Here is a 17,648-nt window from a genome sequence, read left to right as displayed (position 1 = left end):
GGGAGACATGAAAAAGCAGCAGCATTTCAGGTGACGCCTTACTGCTTGTGCATATGCAGACACGGGGCCATTTCAGCTTCTCCTATGATGTCAGCCTTCCACCTGTACAGCTTCTCCACCTTCAGGGGAGTCATTTCCAAAGGTGGAGGAGATTCAAGCCGAAGAACTTTGCTTGGGTCATTTCTCCAGTTTTGTGGTGGTGTCACTCCCAATTTACTGCATGTCAAGGGAGGAATTTGGCTTTTACAAGGGCTTTCAGGTACACTTGCTGTTGTTTAATAAAGGCTTTTTCCTGAAGCTCTAGACTGTCTCCCACCATAAGCAAGGATGCCCTTTTCAGTGTTGGTGCTCCACCATCTCCAGCGCAACCCATTGCCTGTGACTGACACCATAAAGTGTGACAGACACAGCAATACATCACTGATTTTATTTTTTGTATTTGCTGACTGAACTTTTGGGAGGGCTGAAATGATGCTGCCATGTTAACTGAGCTTTAGGAGAAAGCCACCTCTGCCTTGAGGTCCTTAGAGCTGTGGCTTAGCGCAGCCACACCTTGGAGGCTGGCTTCTTTGAGAAGCACCAGCTGTCAACAAACATACATCAATTCAACAAGAAAAAAAGGGAGAAAGGGTATGTGGTGCCGCCTCCTGCAAGAAATAATCTCAGAAAGCCTGTGATGTTTTTTAAACTGTGTTTTAGGGAAATGTTTTGACAACAGTCTCTATGAGTACTTTGATGTGGGCATGACCTGGTCAAGAGTCCAACAAGGAGCTGTGGAGCAGTGCACATGTGTGGATGGCGAGATTGAGTGCCAGAGTATCAAACATGAACGTAAGCACACTTTTTTATTGCAGCTCTTGACCAGCATGGGGGATAAATGATAGTAAGGGTATCAGGGTCTGAGTGGTGTTACCAGAGCCAGGCTGCTATTGCAGCTCACGTGCCCTCCCCAAGAGGGCCATATCCTCCCATGTGTGAGCAGTAATGCTGACCCAGGGAATCACTTTAGTGTGTCCATCTTTATTAAATGAATTAAGCTGAATTTTAGTGACAAGCCTTAGTGCTGTCCTTGACGGAGATTCAATCCTGAACTGCAGTGCGTAGGAATATGCAGCAGATGATACAGTAGAAGTGCTGAAATTTCTGACTTTTCTCTCTTCCAAAGCTGTAATGTGCCTGAGAGACACACCCTCCTCTACTCTTTCCCTGCACACCTACAATTACTTGAAGTTACTGTTTCCTCTGAGATTTCTTCCCAAGCCTATCCCAGTGTGTTAACTACTTGCCTCCAGGATCCCATTGCCCTGCATCGAACCCAGAGTCCCCATGACTTTAGGCTCAACATACTCATTTCCAACCAGGGTGATGCTTAAGTTGTGAAGCCTCCACCTTGTTTTGGGCACCCAGGTGCCAGACAGAGTTATCCAACTAGCTGCAGGGCATGTGCTCCAGGTTGTCACCTATCTGATGAAGCCATCATGGCACCTCCCTTTTGAAAGGATAGATGGTGGGAAGCAAAAGTATGCCTTACCTCTGTGTGTATGCTCCAGTATGGCTATTGTGTTATTCAGTCTGGCTGACTGGATCCACCCCCCTAGACTACCAAATAACTTAGAGTACCAAGTAAGCTTCACAGAAGCCCTTTGAAGTAACTAGGTGCTTTTATTTCCACCTTACAGAAGTGGAAATTGACATATGGAGAGAGTTGGTGGCTTTCTAGGACAATGGGAGTCCTTGGGAGAGCTTGTAAATTTAATAGGACTTCATATTTCCTCGTTGGACACCCTAAATATTTGGCTGAGCTTCCTGCTAGATACCTCATTACAAATTTCAACACAGCTCTGTGGCAAACTTGGAATTGGCAGAACCCTCTGTACAGAACAAAATGCTAATGCCAACATCATCACCACTGGTAATAACAATCACCACCCCCTTTTATCTATTGTTCATTAATAATATTTTTCAATAGCTATGCTGACATTATCCAATACAAGTGAAAGCAATGAGACAGACCTCAGTGGGCAGAAATCAGCGTAGTTTCTTTTTCTTCAATTCATATCAGGTGTAGGTCTGAGATGAGTAAAAAGGAAAATCTTCCTCAAAATATATATGCAGGAAGAAGATGTACTAAATTAAGGTAAAATGGACGGATTCTCTTGAATTGCTTGTATCTTTGATTTAATCTTTGTCTTCTGCTTGTAGGTTGTGTTCGTGATCCTTGCATGAATGGTGGAGAATGTAAAATGATTACCTCCAGTGGGGAAATCGTATGTGATTGCAAAAGAAATTTTGTAGGAAAATATTGCAATATTGGTAAGTATAACAATGTTCTGGCGGGCAGGGAAGTTGGAATTTTCATGTATGTATTAAGCGTAGGGATTTTTTACCTCTTTGTTGTATTTTACCTTTGCAGACATTTCTTGTAATAACAGAACAGTAATGTAGAACTTCACAAACAATTTTTAATGTATTCCTCCAGTGTAGAACGTGACACACTCTTCTTCACTGAAACACTGCTTCTAAAAATATTTGTTCATGTCCTTAACTTTATGGAAAATTAAACACAGAAGTTTTAATCTAATTACTCATGTCCATAAAACTAAGTGCATGTACCCATTTTGTAGGGTCAGAGTCACAGAGCTGTTACCCAATACAAATGCTTCCCCATGGATTCAAGCATCTTGTGCTGTCCCCTCATGAAATAAGGAGTTGTGCTCTAACAAAAGCTAGCAGCTGGCTATATTTGGTAGCACGAGGTTGTTGTGAGATGTAGACAGAGATAAATGTACACCCTTTGTTTGGATTATTTTGTACTTCAAATTAATATCACATTTAGCTCTGTACAGCTTACCTAAAAAATTCTTACTTGTACTGGTGGGTCAGGGAAGAGAAATCTGCCCTTTGGTGTCTGTGTGCTAGCTCTCTGCTGCTTCTTATTTGTTGCTGCATTGTTTTTGGTATAACTTCACTGCAGAAGATTTAACATTTCTCACTGCAAGGGTTACATCTCTTTGTAAAGCTCACCTGAACACTAAATCTTAAGTTGTATCAGTGGCTGCTTTTTAAATACCAAATATATTAGGCATAATTTATAATACACCTGCACTCATACCAGCCTGTGATTCCAACTGACTCATTGGCTGTGGCTTTCAGTACATAAACCCCAAGACTTTGATCTAGATTTCATCAAAATCGAAGATAAGGCTTCTGGAAGATACGGTGGGCACCTATTTGGTCTGATTGAGTGCTTGAGTTAAAAAATAAACAAAAAATGAGAGCACTAATATATAAGTTGGTATCTGGTAATCTTCTCTGTTATTCTGGGGGTTAACAAATTGTGCAGCCATCTATTCAAACTGGAAAAAATCTACTTGGGAGACTGGCAGTACAGCTAGAATAACAGATATCAGGAAAGAATTGGCAAATTGAATGGTTTATGAACTGGTCCTGAACCTTCATTTACCAGATACCTGATTAATCATGTGAAACAAGTTTGTGACTCTTGGAAGTAGCTCACTGTAGCTCTGTTTTTGTCCTTCTATTGCCCCAGTGAGATTTTTCCTGGGCTTTGCTGCTCCATGGATTTGGGTGGCAGGACTGCATGTATACAGTGCATTTGCAACCTAATATCCTGGGGAGGACTGCACACTGCTTCACATGAAAACACTTTCCAAATTCCTATTTAGTTATCAACTTCCCATGCCCAGAGCTGCAATGCTGTATGTAAACATCCGCCAAGCATGTCTGGGATTGGGAATGTCAGGATGGCAGTGTTGTAGCTGTAATACTGGTTTTCTGTTAGACTGGCTCAGAACAAGAAATAAGCAGGTGCTCTTGATTACTTGAAAATAATAAAAGCAAACATTTGGTTTGCTAAACAAATGGCTTTAGATGCTTACAATCCATCTGCATTCAGCTGCCTAACACCCCCACACAAAACGGGTACTGAAGGATTGTGTTTATGTGTCAAGGGCTTACAAAGAAGTACAAAAATGAAAAAAAAAAAAAAAAAAAAAAAAAAAAAGAAGCCTCTTTGCCAGGATTTAGTCATTCTAAATTAATGCAAATAAATTAGTTCTGGAGTCTACTGACCTGATAGTGCCACCACTCAAGTGCAATGGTATTTTGGTGAAAGCACAGGGAGTTTGTGATCTCACAGCACAAGGAACAGATTTCTAAATATGTGTTGGATTAATTTATTCTTCAAACCTTCAATTTGTTGCTGTGAGCACAGCTGGCTTGTTTTTTTTTTTTTTTTTTTTTTTTTTTTTTTTTTTTTTTTTACAGTCTTGTAGTTTCCTTTGTCTCACAGGACTGAGTTGGGAGGTTGGTTACTCTTTAATCTCAGTAGCCTCTGGTTATAATGCTTGATTTAGAGAAAGTTGCAGTGTCCCCATCCCAGTGTCTATAAAATTTACTTTATTCTAAATTGTTCATTTGTGGAGGCAACTTTAAAACCAAGTTGTGATGTAAAGATGCCTTAAAAAAAAGGAAGGAAGGAAAGAATGAAGGAAAACAAAAACAAAACTATTTAATGGACGATAAGTACCCCCAAATGTTATTGGGCTGTGATGTGATTGAGATCTCTGTGATCTGCCCTTGACTTCTACAAAAAATAACCAATCTTCATGTATTTCTAATAGAAAATCAGCTAATTTGTCTTAACATCATACTCACAAATATAAATAAATGCAGTGTTATCCGGGGTGAGATCACAAATCTGAGTACTGTTGTGCCTTGAGTACTGGTAAAGTAGAGGATAATTGAGGAGTAGCGCTACTAGCAGGAAATTACAGAGAAATACTTCTGGTCTGAGGAATTTCTCAGCAGACCACTGGATGTTCATATTTGATAGACCTTTACTTGTTTTCCACTGAATTTGTCTGAACTTTATAGAACTTTATGATTTCACCTTTCAGAGCATGCCATGACAAGAAGTTCCAGAATTTAAATAGATGTGAAGAGAAACAGTATTTTCTATTGTTAGCTTAAAACCTACTCCCTGATAATTTCATTTCCCCCCACTTTGTACTGTGAGTAACAGAATAATTGTAACTTTGCAGATACCTATTTATCTGTCCGTTGATGGTCTCTTTTTCAGACTATGGGGTCTTGATCACAGCTTAAAATCATTTTTGACAATTTTTATCATTTTCTTGCAAACAATCATTACAGATATTGCCAAGCTATTCTCATAATGGCCATGCAGTTCTTGGCAAATTGTGAGATGGATTAAAAAAAAGTATGGGTGGTGACAAATGTAACATAGGACATGTCTATAACAAAGGGGATCTATATACAAAAGACAGTTTCTAATATAGATTTCTATTTTTTTGGTAATAATAATTTATTTTCTAACCCCTAAAGAAGAATCCATCATTATTAAAGAAAGACCTGACATTTAAAAAATGTTCTAACACAGTTTCTGCATAAGATTTTTGGAAAGGAAAATAGATTACAACACTAAAAAGTCCCTCCCCAAACAGATGCTGTTTAAAATTATGCAGGTATACACTTTTAATTAAGCTTAATTCATAATAATTGCACTTACATATGTATTTGTAAATTAAAAAAAAAGAAACACAAACAAGATTTTGTATAAAGAGTAACTGTGTTCACTTTGGAGACAGAGCTCTTGATGAGGGAGCTCTGAATCCAAGCTTTAAGTGAAAATTCAGAATTAATTATCCAACCAAGAGTAGCAATGCTCATCTTACTGTACAGAGAAAGTCGCAAAAAGGGTTCAGAGTCAGCACTTTGGCAGTAATAAAGGTGAGAAAGAAATGAAAACTAAGAGGCATGTAAAGGTGATACTTTATCTGTGGCCCAATCTGGCATAGAGAGTAGGGGAGAAGGGAGGGAATTGTGAAGATGCTGAGGGAGATGTTTAACTTGAGAAATGTTTAACTTCATTGGAGGCAATAACTCATGACAAACAGTAATGAAGATGTAATTGTAAAATTACTTTGATATTTCAAATTTCTTTGAACCAAGAGAAGCTGTGGTAGAAATGTTCCCTGAATACTAAGGGACACAAAGAATGAGGAACAACTTGAACAGACGACAGATTAATCATTTATACTTGGCATTTATGCAGATATTAAAGGGACTTGGAAGGTGAAGGAAAGAGACATAGATTTATTTATTTATTTATTTTTAAGAAATTGGTGCCTTTAGGCTTTTGGGGTCGAAAAAGCACCATTGTATTCATACTGCAGGCCTTAGTTGAAGTGCAAGTAGGAACTGGTGTATATTTGGCTTCCTTTCTGCAATAAAAACAGTTCCTTCTGACTGTGGAGTGCTTGCTTTAGTATTGTTTTGGGGTTTGGGTTGCTAGTTAGTTTCGTGGTCTCAATGGAATTTTCAAATGTATTCTCAATTTATTGGTGAATGTTAGTGGTGTATCTTTATCCTCTAACTATTTGCCAAGCCTTTTCCTGAAACACTTCCACAAAAAGTCATCTGCAGATGACTTTGTTTTGCTGACACTGAGCAGAGAAATAGTTTGCAGTCATACGTGGATAACTGAGGTGGGTTTCGTACTACATATGCCAATGGTTTGTTAACTTTTAACTAGATTTTTGGGGTGCATTAGGTGGTACGATGGTTTTGATGGCTAGCTGGGGTTTATTTCTGTTTCTGTTATTGTGGTATTAGGATTTAGCAATAATTCAGGGTCTGTTCTTGTGGAACTATTTACAAAATTTAGGTAGCTGTGTATTAAAAAATCAGAAATAGCGTTTGCTAGTAGTTTGGTCATGGTAAAGCATGGGGTTGTTGAGGGTATTTCTGAAAACCCCTTATGTTTTCCAGTGGTGATGGTTTTTCTTTTCTTTTTCTTTTTTTCGTTTCCTTTTTATTTTTTTTTCCCCTGTAGGCTATTGGTAATGGAATTAGAGGGACAACATAGCTTTAAAGCAAGTATGAGTTGGAATGCTAATTGTGGAAGGTTTATGGTTATATAAGGAGATGTGTTGGTTTATGTCAGAAGTAGGTTGAAGAATTTTAGAAAAGTAAAATGACAGAATAGATGAATATATAATTATATACAAGAAAAACTCTTGGCCACATCTTTGAGTAACTGGGGGTGTTTGAGTTAATAAAAGAAGTTGAAAAAAAAAAAGAAAAAGAAAAAGACAGCAAACCCACCCTCTTAGTGGCTGTTTTACTGACATAGTGTGTTTGCAGTTTTCTGCTAAAAAAGGTACTTTCGTAAAGGAAATCTAGCTCTGGAGGCTGGAGGGAAAGTTTTAAATCTTTCCTTCTGAAGAAGATAGCGAGAAGATAATGAAAACTTTTTATGTTTACCAATGGCATTCTATAGCATCATTATGGTTTGATATGGTTTGGAGAAGTGACTAGATGGTTTGCAAGCATAAAGTTTATGGGTTCCCTAGGAGGTTGTGCAAGGTTAGGGCAAGGTTTATAAAGGCAAGGATAATGAAGAGGACGCCTAGGGTACTGTTGCAGAAAGTACTGGTGCAGTAAAGGTGGCTTGGATTTTTACCAGATTTTGAATTATTTCCAAAAAGGCTGCTGGAGCTAGTTTCATGGAGAAAAACTAGGTCTGGTAGGCTAAGATCTGAAACGGTAAATGGTAGGAGGAACTGGAAGATGAAGTACATGAACATGTCATTATCAGCTGAAAACGCACCTCTGATTCACTGCACTAGGATATATAACAGATGGTGGACAGGAGACTGGTGACAACTGTGGCTTCACAAAGCAATGTTCATTAGGCACTGTTTATGGAGATGATGAATGTGAGTGGAGATAGAGAGGCTACTCTGATATCTCTGGTTTCTTTACAGAGTTAGGAATTATAATAAAGATTTTGGCTTTTATAGAGGAAAACACAAGCAAAGAAGGGAGCACCATTTGCATACAGGCTGTGTGTCAGTCATTTACAGTGGGCATAACAAATCTGGGCTACAGAGGAGAAAGCTAATGAGCTATGCTATCTGTGGTATGGTGTCTTGCAAAGATTAACTTTATGAAGATCAAATGATAAGGACTAGGACTAGACAAAAACTTCTGAGGAGACAGGAGTAGGTTGGAGATCAAAAGAAAACTTTATTTTTTACAAATAAATGTATTTTTCAGATGTTGGTGGGCACTGAAATTTCTATGGTACCTTCTGTGTGCCTGCATTGGTGCCTTTTTAGTTGATTAGTCTTTGTCATAATCCTAGTATAAAATAATATCATTAATATTAGCAGCTGATAATATGAAGCAGCTGCTTAGTCCTTACTCTTATGATAGGTGGTTAAGGGGGATGTAGTGAGATGCAGGAAGATGCAGACTTGTGGTAGAACTCAGAAGTTCCACTTAGAATATCCACTACAGTGTTTGCCTCTCCTATTGTTTTCTTTCTCCTACCAGGCCACTCTGCATGCTTCAGGTGCTTCAGAGAACCCCCTCTTATTGCTTGCTCTTTAATGAGCAAGTGCTCGTCTACTGGCCATCATTAAGTGCCAGAACGTCTTTTTCTGTCCAGAGTGTATAGAGTAATTTAAACCTTTATACAGAAAGACTCAATTTACTCAGAAGGTAGATTTATACATTACTTTTTATTAAAATAAAATAAAAACCCTTCAGTTTTATCTCAGCTGATTTAAGTATTTGCAAGTGCAAGATTACAAAGATAAGTTGAAAGACAAATATGTTAAACAATAAGTCCAGCTGCAGTGAATGGTGTGTGCAATCCTTAAGTTAGGATGCAACTTAAAAAGATCTTTTGTGCTATATAAATCACTGTTTTTCCAGTCCTAAATTCATTCTTGTTTCACATGGTAAGTTTCTATTAAATTTAATTCATTACAAAGGGATGCCAATTTTCCTACATTGCTGCATCATTTTTGGCTCAGAGAGATTGTTTTTGTGTTTCATAATAAGGCTGTGGTTTCAGTGGGGATTTATTTCAGTGTTAGGTGCTGTCAGACTGGAGGTTTTATTGCTATTCAACAAACTGGAAAGCTGGTTCATAATATGAACCGATTATTTGTTATAAATTTGTTATGTGTTATTTTCTGTTGTATTAAATCATAAGCCCAAATAGAAATATTGAGATCTAGGTAAATATTATAAATATGTGATAGAATTACACAGAAATATACATCCCCTTATATTTCTGTTATGGTTTATATTCATTAATTTGCAAACTCTGAAAATGACAGTAGTTGTTATTATTCTTACTTTCGGAGACAGGGATTAGTGCATGGCAATATGAAGCAGACTGCTTGAAGCCAGGGACAGCCTAGTCCTGGGGCTGCTGCCTCTGTGCCTTAGACTTCATATTCTCTTCATGATAGTGTGAAAAAGATGGCAACTGCTTTCTGTGCCCACCTGGCACCTTCTTAGTTATTTACGGAGATTTTCAGTGGAACAGGGAGGGAGAGTTTGTTCTGAAGAAGAAGCAGATTTTCTTTTGGGAGGATGATGAAGAGCAATGCCAGGTTAATACGTCCTTCATAGATCTCAGCATGGTGTTTGCTATACTTTATCCAGCCAAGTCTGCCTTGTTGCTCTCAAAACACCCGAGAATTCTTCAGATTTTTATACAAGGAAGCAAAATGCCTATAGGAGCAATCTGTACAAATGCTGGAGACTCCTTTATGTTACACATTCATTTATCCTGGGAACTCACAGCTACCCAGGAAAGGAGACTGAGGAACCTCTAGGTGGATCAAGAAAAGACAAGCCCTTCCAATGAATCTGAGCTCATATTGAAATGAAACTTGACTGTAAAGGACTCCTTGGGAAGCAACAGTGCTGAGGCAGTATAAGCAATAAATTTATACTGAGGCATAAAACTTCATCGTTCATTGCTATTCATCTTCATTGTTAATAGATGAAACATGACATGTAAATATAAATTGATAGACGCACTAGAAAGTTTTCAGACAGGTATGAATGCCCTGTCTTGCAAACAATTTACTGTCTAGTGAGTGCCAAAGTGCTCGCTATGCCCAGCACAGGGATAGTAGGGCATGCATTTGGCTCCGGGGCTTCCTGAGACACTTACACAGTAGTGGGCATTTGCTCCTGGAAACCTCTGAGGATGTTCTCCTAATTCTACCAAGGTTTTGCTTTTCTATGATTTTCTAAAGATCTCTTCTATCTGGATAATTGATATTTAAGACACAAGAAAAGACATCTTGTAAGGGCAAGTTTAAGCAGAGAGGGGACTTCAGCCTTGTCCTCTTACCTCTCTCCCTTCCTGCCATGCGCTCACATAGAACAATACAAAAAAAAGAAACTCATCTCACATTGTATTTGATAAAAGCATTATAGGTTGCTCATGGATAAAACAAAGCATTACTGGATGAAACGGTTACTTAAAGCTATCCTGCCCCAGGATTAGGACCATCAGAGGAAAAAAAAATATTGGCAGAATGAAACAAGATATGCATATCTGAAAGAAAAATAAAGTAAAAGCTCAAAAACATTAGGAAAATCGTGATGAGATATTTGGGAAGAAATATGAAAGTTATGTTGTTTTCAACAGAAAGACTTCCAAAAGAAACTCATAAAATATTCAGGTATGTAACTACAGAACCTGATACAAGGTCTGGTGATAAAAAGGTCTTGTTAAATGTTTTCAGGAAGTTATCAATTAGAACTGGTTGGATAACTGCTCTTTTTGGTTGCTTTTAATTTTAAGACCTGAAACTGCTTTTTATTGGAAAACTAAAAAATCAATGAATTGGTGTGACGTGCTGATAAAACATGCCACAATAACACAATAAGAATGTTTTATGTGAGTTATTTAAACCTCTTGGATTTTCAAAATATAACAAGAAATTATTTTAGAATTTTAATGATTTTTTTTTTTTTTCCTGAAAATGAACAGTGATGATAGCGGTATGGGTCCGCAGAATAAATTGGATCTACATTTTCATCAAACTGAAGTTTCAGATGAAACTTCATCTGAAGCTTCAGGCCACTTCTACTCCAAGGCTGATTTGCAGTACTGCAGGAAAGTGAATGAACAAGAAAAATACGTATATCATGCCCTCCGTTACTTTCTTCCACATAGGAAAATAAATACATTTCAGAGATATGGGAAGCTGCAGAAGCTATAAAGCATTCAGAAGGAATAACTCCCAGTCAGAGAAATCCATTAAGAACTGCTGAAAGCAGACCACCTACACACTGCTTCTGACAGAGGCAAAAGGAGATTTTTCAGTTCTAGTTCAAAAAAGACTATTAGAAACCAAAGATCTATAAGACTACATTCATTCCAGAACACATTTCTGAGAACTTTTTTTCCTGAATTATAGGTATAAAATGTATTAGACTTTGCGTATACTTCTTAGTGGCTTTAGATACATAATGAGCTGTGATGGGGGTGCCATGGTGGTAATGTAAGCCAGTAATGCAAGGAAACAGCAACTCTGTTAATTTAGATGCTTCTCCGCAAGATGTGAGATTAAATTACTTTACTCCTGTGCCAAAAATACCCCTTAGAAAACCAAAACCAAAGAAAAAGTGTCTGAGAGATATTACTGTTCCTCTCAACAAGTGCAATATGTAATCCAAACTTCTTAGAGGAGGAAACATGAGGGATGATTTAGAAAGGGGCCAAATTCTTCCAGTTATAATTTTCTGGCAGCTTTAGCAATGACTGGCAGACATGCAGATACATAGATGCATTGGATTTTAAGCCTGACAAGGTTGAGCGCAACTTGTAAACACCATCTGCAAGATGTCCAAACCATTGGTGTTGGAGAATATGGCCCCAGTTCTGCACTGAAACAGAATCTTCTTTCATCCTCATAAAATCAGGCAACTCTAAATCATTTCTGAATGTAATAAATACACCACAAATAAAAACAGCACCTGGCATTTCCTTGGATAAATGGAAGATTTTTGCATGCAGCATGATGGTAGTATTTTCATGACACTGTTTCAGGCAAATAAAGCAGCTTAACTTGCAACTTGCCCAGAAAATAAACGGCAGGTCGCCAAGAAATGGGTACTATTGCTAACAATGCAAATGGAAGACAAAAATCTTTCCCGTGAGCTCTGAGATTATGGCTGTTAAAAGATTTGTTTGATTGAATGTTATATTCCCCTGTTATTGAAATAAAGGGAGCTTGATTTAAGGGGTGGGTGGGAGGAGGAAACGTAGGCTCGCCATCTCAGGTGCTTTTGTTAGGCCAAGCTGGAAAGACAATTTTGCCAACTATTTCTGTGCTGACTCATGTTACATTCTTCCACCAAACTTTTTGACCTCCAGCTCCCATATTTATGCCATATGCTTGCTTGTGGTTTTGAGGTCTGTTGCTACACTGAAGACTTGTAAGGATAATTGACATCAGCAGTTCACTGCGGCAATTCACTGTTTCGGTGCTGGTTGCGTGTGCCAGTTCACGTGTCACCTTATTCGGTCAAAATAAACAGATCTTTGGCAATAGTTGTTCACACTGTGCAGTGTGATTGATCATCCTCATAATGTGTTTTTCAACACTCAGGCAGTATTGTGATGCTATATATTTCAGCATGTTTACAAGAAGATTCCACTAGCCTTGCAGATGTCAGGGATAAGTCATACTGGCATGGCTGGGCTAAGAAACCCTCTGAGGCTTGATCACAATTAATACTCTTTGTACATTGGATGGTTTTGTGTTTCCTTTGGGATACTCTGAGCCATGTTTTGAAGTGTAGACTTTCTGCTCAGTGTAGCTATTTGTATACAAATGCATCCCCATATGCTTTTCAGCCATAGTGCTGGTACGTGCTGTTCGTAGACCTTGGCAGTACACAGGTCATAGAACAAGTACGTGTCAGACCTATCTGAAGAAATAACTCATGTTCAGGTGACAAAGGAATGGAGTTAGAATATGAAAATTCAAACTGCTGTTTTCATTTTTGTAAAATTGATATTTTTCCAATATGTGTCTACATATATATGTGTATAATATGTATGGGTTTGGTACGTATATGTATGGGCATGTACGAGGCCAAAAAAGAAATATTTTACAAAATCTTTTAAGCACTTTTAAGCACTTTCTGGCAGAGCAGGATTGTTTTCACTAATTTACAACACAGATGTCTCTATCTGAACTGGTTGACTTAAGCTCCCTTTATTTTCAATGGAGATTCAGTCAACATAGCCAAGAGCATACATCAAGACTAATCACATCTCAGAAAAGTCACCTCAAACAAGCTAGATAAGTTTGGTGCTAGAAGTGCCTGTTTCTCTTAATTGACTGAAATGGGAGTCTCCAGTGATGAGCTCAGCTGTGTCTAAAATTAGACAGGATGAATCCCAGCCATATTGCTGACTTCACTGCAGATTGCTGACTAAAATCCTCCGTACACAGCAAAAATCTTAGGTCTAATTCTCTGCCTGTTTAATAGTTGTTGTGCACATGTAAAATGAGGCTAACTCACAACTCTCCTTACATGGAAGTTTTAAATGCTTTTTTTAAAATAAGAGTAAAAATCCTCATTTGATATAATAAATTCCTGGGAAAGATGAAAGACACTGCAGAGTTGGGACCATTCATTCTCCTTTAGGATTTCAGATGTGAAATAAGTGTTTAACAGGTAATTAGCACTGAATCCTGACCAGTCTCCTATGCTTTGCCAGCTCCTTTCCAAATGTGCTATCGTGGCAATGGCACAGGGTACAGAGGCACCAACAACATGACTGTTTCTGGACACAGCTGCTTGCCCTGGAACTCAGACTTACTCTACCAAGAGCTTCATATCAACGGTGTTGAGGAAGCAGTACAGCTAGGCTTGGGGCCCTTCTCTTACTGCAGGTGAGGAAGGTTCTCGTTTGTCCTGTATTTCTAAACCACAAGGTGGATGTATTGTGGGAACACATTTGGAAGGGAGAAAGGACATGAATGTCAAAGCAGATGGCACCTTCTCTTGGACTGACTTAGCAGGCTGAAACAAGAGGTGTAAGTCTGCAGAAGATAGGATCTGGTGGATAGGCTAGATCAAAACTTGGGTCTGCCAAGAGAAGCTTAGACACAACCTCATGTTGGAAAATCCTGGTTCTTTTTCTCCTGCGATTTTTTTTTTTTCAAATGAGACTATCATTCAAATGATAGTGCAAAAATTTTGAGATTGTTCATAATTATCCAAAAGGAGATAAAAATGCACTATTCAAACTGAAATGGTTAACCTATATTTCAATGTTTAAATTGTGAAATATTTAATATAAAGGAAAACATTTTTAAGAGTGAAAGGTTATTTGAAAATGGAAAAAAAATCAAAGTTGCTGTACTTCAATAATGCTGAAATGAGATGTCAAAATTCTTATATTTCTTCCAAAGAGAAATTACTGCAAAGTAAAATTTTGGCATTTCAATTTTGATTGAACCATATGTATAATAAACTAAATTTCTGCTCAGGTTTTGTGTTCATCTATAATGAAAATATTTGTGGTATATAGGCTTTCTACTCAGTCATGTTATGTTCCCCTGTCTGATTTCTTCATGAGACCAATGGCTATCCATAAGTAAAATAAATGTTTCAATTTAGATAGAATTCTGGAGCTGAGCAAAAGGAAGAAACACCAAACTTTAGATGCATAGCCGTAAATTGCTGGTTGATTTCTAGGATTTTTTTTTTTTTTTTAATTAATTTTTTGAATGGAAGTTAGACAAGTATTTCAGGAAGATTGGAATGCACTGCACTTCCTGATCTGTTTGGTGATAAAAAGCATGTATGCATGCTCAAAGTATCTCTTCTCTATCTAAAACAGATTAATAACTAGTTCCTAAACCCTCCCTTAATCCAAATTGGCTTGCTTTCCAAGGCTTGGTCCTTATTCAAGTACTTAAGTATGAGATTTATGGTGTCCTAGCACATCATGGCAATTTATTTGGCATTTATTTTGTGCTTTGATAAATCCTGATCCCTTCAATTTGCATCATTTAAGCACAATATTCACTTGCAGATTTGAAATGCAAAGAATAAAATGGTGTAGGAGCTGATGTGTTCATGTTCTGTAGAGCTGAGAAAAAAGCTTTTCACTTTTTTTGTCAGCTTGTTATAATTTCTTGGGATATCTCTGCTGCACTATATAATCCTGCAGATATCTTCTTCTTCAAATAGTCTAATTTAGAAACACTGTTGGCGGAAGATGACTCAACCTGTGTTGCTTCTTCGGTTCTGAAAATTTGAAAGTGCTTTAATCTTTTTTTGAATAGCAGTCAGGTTAAAAAGAAAAAAAATATTGAAGAATCTTGAAATAATAGATAATGCTTTTGATAAATCCAACTGAAATTAGAATTATGATTTATCCAGAGCCCTGAATTATCTTGTCTATTTTTCTTGGCCTACTAAAGATCTTTCTGGGTCTTCAAAGTTTCACTACATTCTTGGAGGAGTAAATTGGACAACTTTCTGGTTACTTATGCAACATTGATCATTGATAAAGACAATTATGTGGCACAATGGAGAAATCCTAGTGGAATCTACCCCAAATCTGTTTAACATCAGAGTAAAAAAGGACTAAATTGACTGTGATATCTCTCTCTCCCCCCCCTTTCTTTTTGAGAAGCATAGTATTTTCTCGAGGTAGTTCTTTCATTTCCTCAGACTCTCTCCAGGGAATGTGAACTTGAGCATCTCAAATTCGTTTTTGCTAGCTATTCTTGTTATGGATTTTCTATGAATCTACCTGTGGTGGAATTTCCTTGCTTTAAAATTCATCTAAAAAAAGGAATCTCTCCCATGGGACTTAGTCCTGAAAATAGCTGCGCTGATATCTGTTGAAGCACTTCAGTGTGGGCTGTATTTAAACCAAGTGAATATGCTCATGCATCCGAATACTTGTAGGCAAATTCTACAGATGTTTAGTCATGTGGCTGTATTTTAGTTCCTAAAGAACTTGATTTTTGACTAGCTTTAAACATAAAGAACCCTACTGAAAGGCTACTAACCCATTTAAGAGTTAGCAGGTGTTTCAGCACTTCATTAGATGGCTCAAACCCAAGAGTTCTGTCCTCTGCATGGTACAAGAGGAAAATGCAGAAAACGTCCAGGCAGCTTGGAACAACACTGTGGTTAATTCTTGCAATTTTTTCTCCCCATAATTAATTAGAAATCCAGATGAAGATGAGAAGCCATGGTGTTACATCATGAAGGACAACAGTTTGTCTTGGGATTATTGTAAAATTCCATCTTGTGGTATGTAGAAGTTCTCTTAAAATCCATGTCATGAATTAATGAAGAAAGGGTTATTGATACTAGAACAAGCTTTCATTATATAATTTTGAATGTCCTACTGTTCCAAGGAGTGTAGAATATTTTACTGTTTGCAGTAAATCCAATGAAAACAAGTTTATTTTGCATTTTTTTTGGAGTTGTGATACAATCTGTGATTTTTGCCCTACAATAGTGTATATAAGCAGTGTCACACTACTGCTTTCCACTGCAGTCATCCTGATATGAACAGAATTTCTGCTAGAACATGCAAGACATCAGAAATAAATGATGCTTTGTTACAAATGTGAAGTAGGCTCAGAGAGGTGAATGAGCCTCTATGAGCAAATAGAAGACATATGACACAGTATTTAATTCTGAAAACTAAAAATTCTGTTTCTCCTCTAAATTAAACAGTTGTTAATATTAAAGCTCTATCAAATTCTTGCTAATGTTCAAGCTGACCTTTAGAACAGAGATTTAATCTGAAGTCAATTTATAAAGTGGTTCTTTTATTCTCCATTTATGGTTCCAATACATTTGATTGACGACATTAATACAAACATACTAGTCCTTGCTGTTGGAATGGCGATGGCAAAGCTCCAGAATCTGAACACGATGATGTGATGTATTATGCATTGTGTTGGGCCTCCTCCATCACTAAAGGTTATATCTGTACTGGTAAATGAAACAGTGTCCAGGAATTCTTTAAGGCACAGTTAATTTACGCTAGTATGTGTGTAGCCAGACTGTTGGGAATAGGCATAACATTCAGTCTTGCAGCTCTCCCGAGGAACTGAATGAGCTTTATTTGCATGTGAACATTTAATGATAATTAAACTCCTGTAAAAGTTCTAGTCCTTAGAAATCACAAGATTTATAGTCTGATGCCATTTCCCTTTATATCTTAGAAAGCAGGGAAAGGAAGCCACCAGTTCCAGACCAGGTTGATACTTTTGCAGTTGCCAGAAGACCATGTGGAAGAAGACACAAAAAAAGAAGTTTTGTGAGACCTAGGATTATTGGGGGTTCTTCATCTTTGCCTGGATCTCATCCCTGGACAGCAGCTATATATATTGGAGAGAGCTTCTGTGGTGGAACCCTTATTCAGACATGCTGGGTTGTGTCAGCAGCACACTGCTTTGCTAACAGGTAAACTCACGTGCCATTAGTGTGACAGTAGGTCTTCTCCTCATTGTCACTGTGTGCTTGTGAATCATGACAAACTTGCACTGAAACAAGTGAGAAAGAAAATGAGATTACGAAAGGCAAATATTTCACAGGGAGTTGCTGGCAATTTGAGTGCAGTTAAGCTAACAAATAGCGTGGAGTCCTGTTGTCCCACAGGCCCATATCTGGTTCGTTACAGAGTGTCAAAAATGCTAAATGACCTGACTTAAGTAACAAGGTAGTGCTGAGTGTAAGGACAGGAGGACATGGAATAGAGCTTGCACATTCAGGCATCTGCAGGGGGATAG

General features: G+C 37.7%; 1 protein-coding gene across 1 annotated transcript in view; it reads left to right on the top strand.

Annotated features, from left to right (window-relative positions):
• Positions 1-17,648, top strand: part of HGFAC (HGF activator) — a 41,511-nt gene that overhangs the window by 15,408 nt on the left and 8,455 nt on the right. Inside the window, exons 6-10 of the mRNA XM_032187055.1 lie at positions 700-831; positions 2,203-2,313; positions 13,598-13,772; positions 16,070-16,155; positions 17,082-17,322. Of these exons, the coding sequence (XP_032042946.1) occupies positions 700-831; positions 2,203-2,313; positions 13,598-13,772; positions 16,070-16,155; positions 17,082-17,322 (745 nt within the window). The remainder of the gene's footprint in view (positions 1-699; positions 832-2,202; positions 2,314-13,597; positions 13,773-16,069; positions 16,156-17,081; positions 17,323-17,648) is intronic.

Source organism: Aythya fuligula, chromosome 4 (genome assembly GCF_009819795.1).
Source record: "Aythya fuligula isolate bAytFul2 chromosome 4, bAytFul2.pri, whole genome shotgun sequence".
Lineage (NCBI taxonomy): Eukaryota > Metazoa > Chordata > Aves > Anseriformes > Anatidae > Aythya > Aythya fuligula.
The sequence above is the reverse complement of the archived record's forward strand: the minus strand, read 5'-3'. Positions and strand labels throughout refer to the sequence as shown.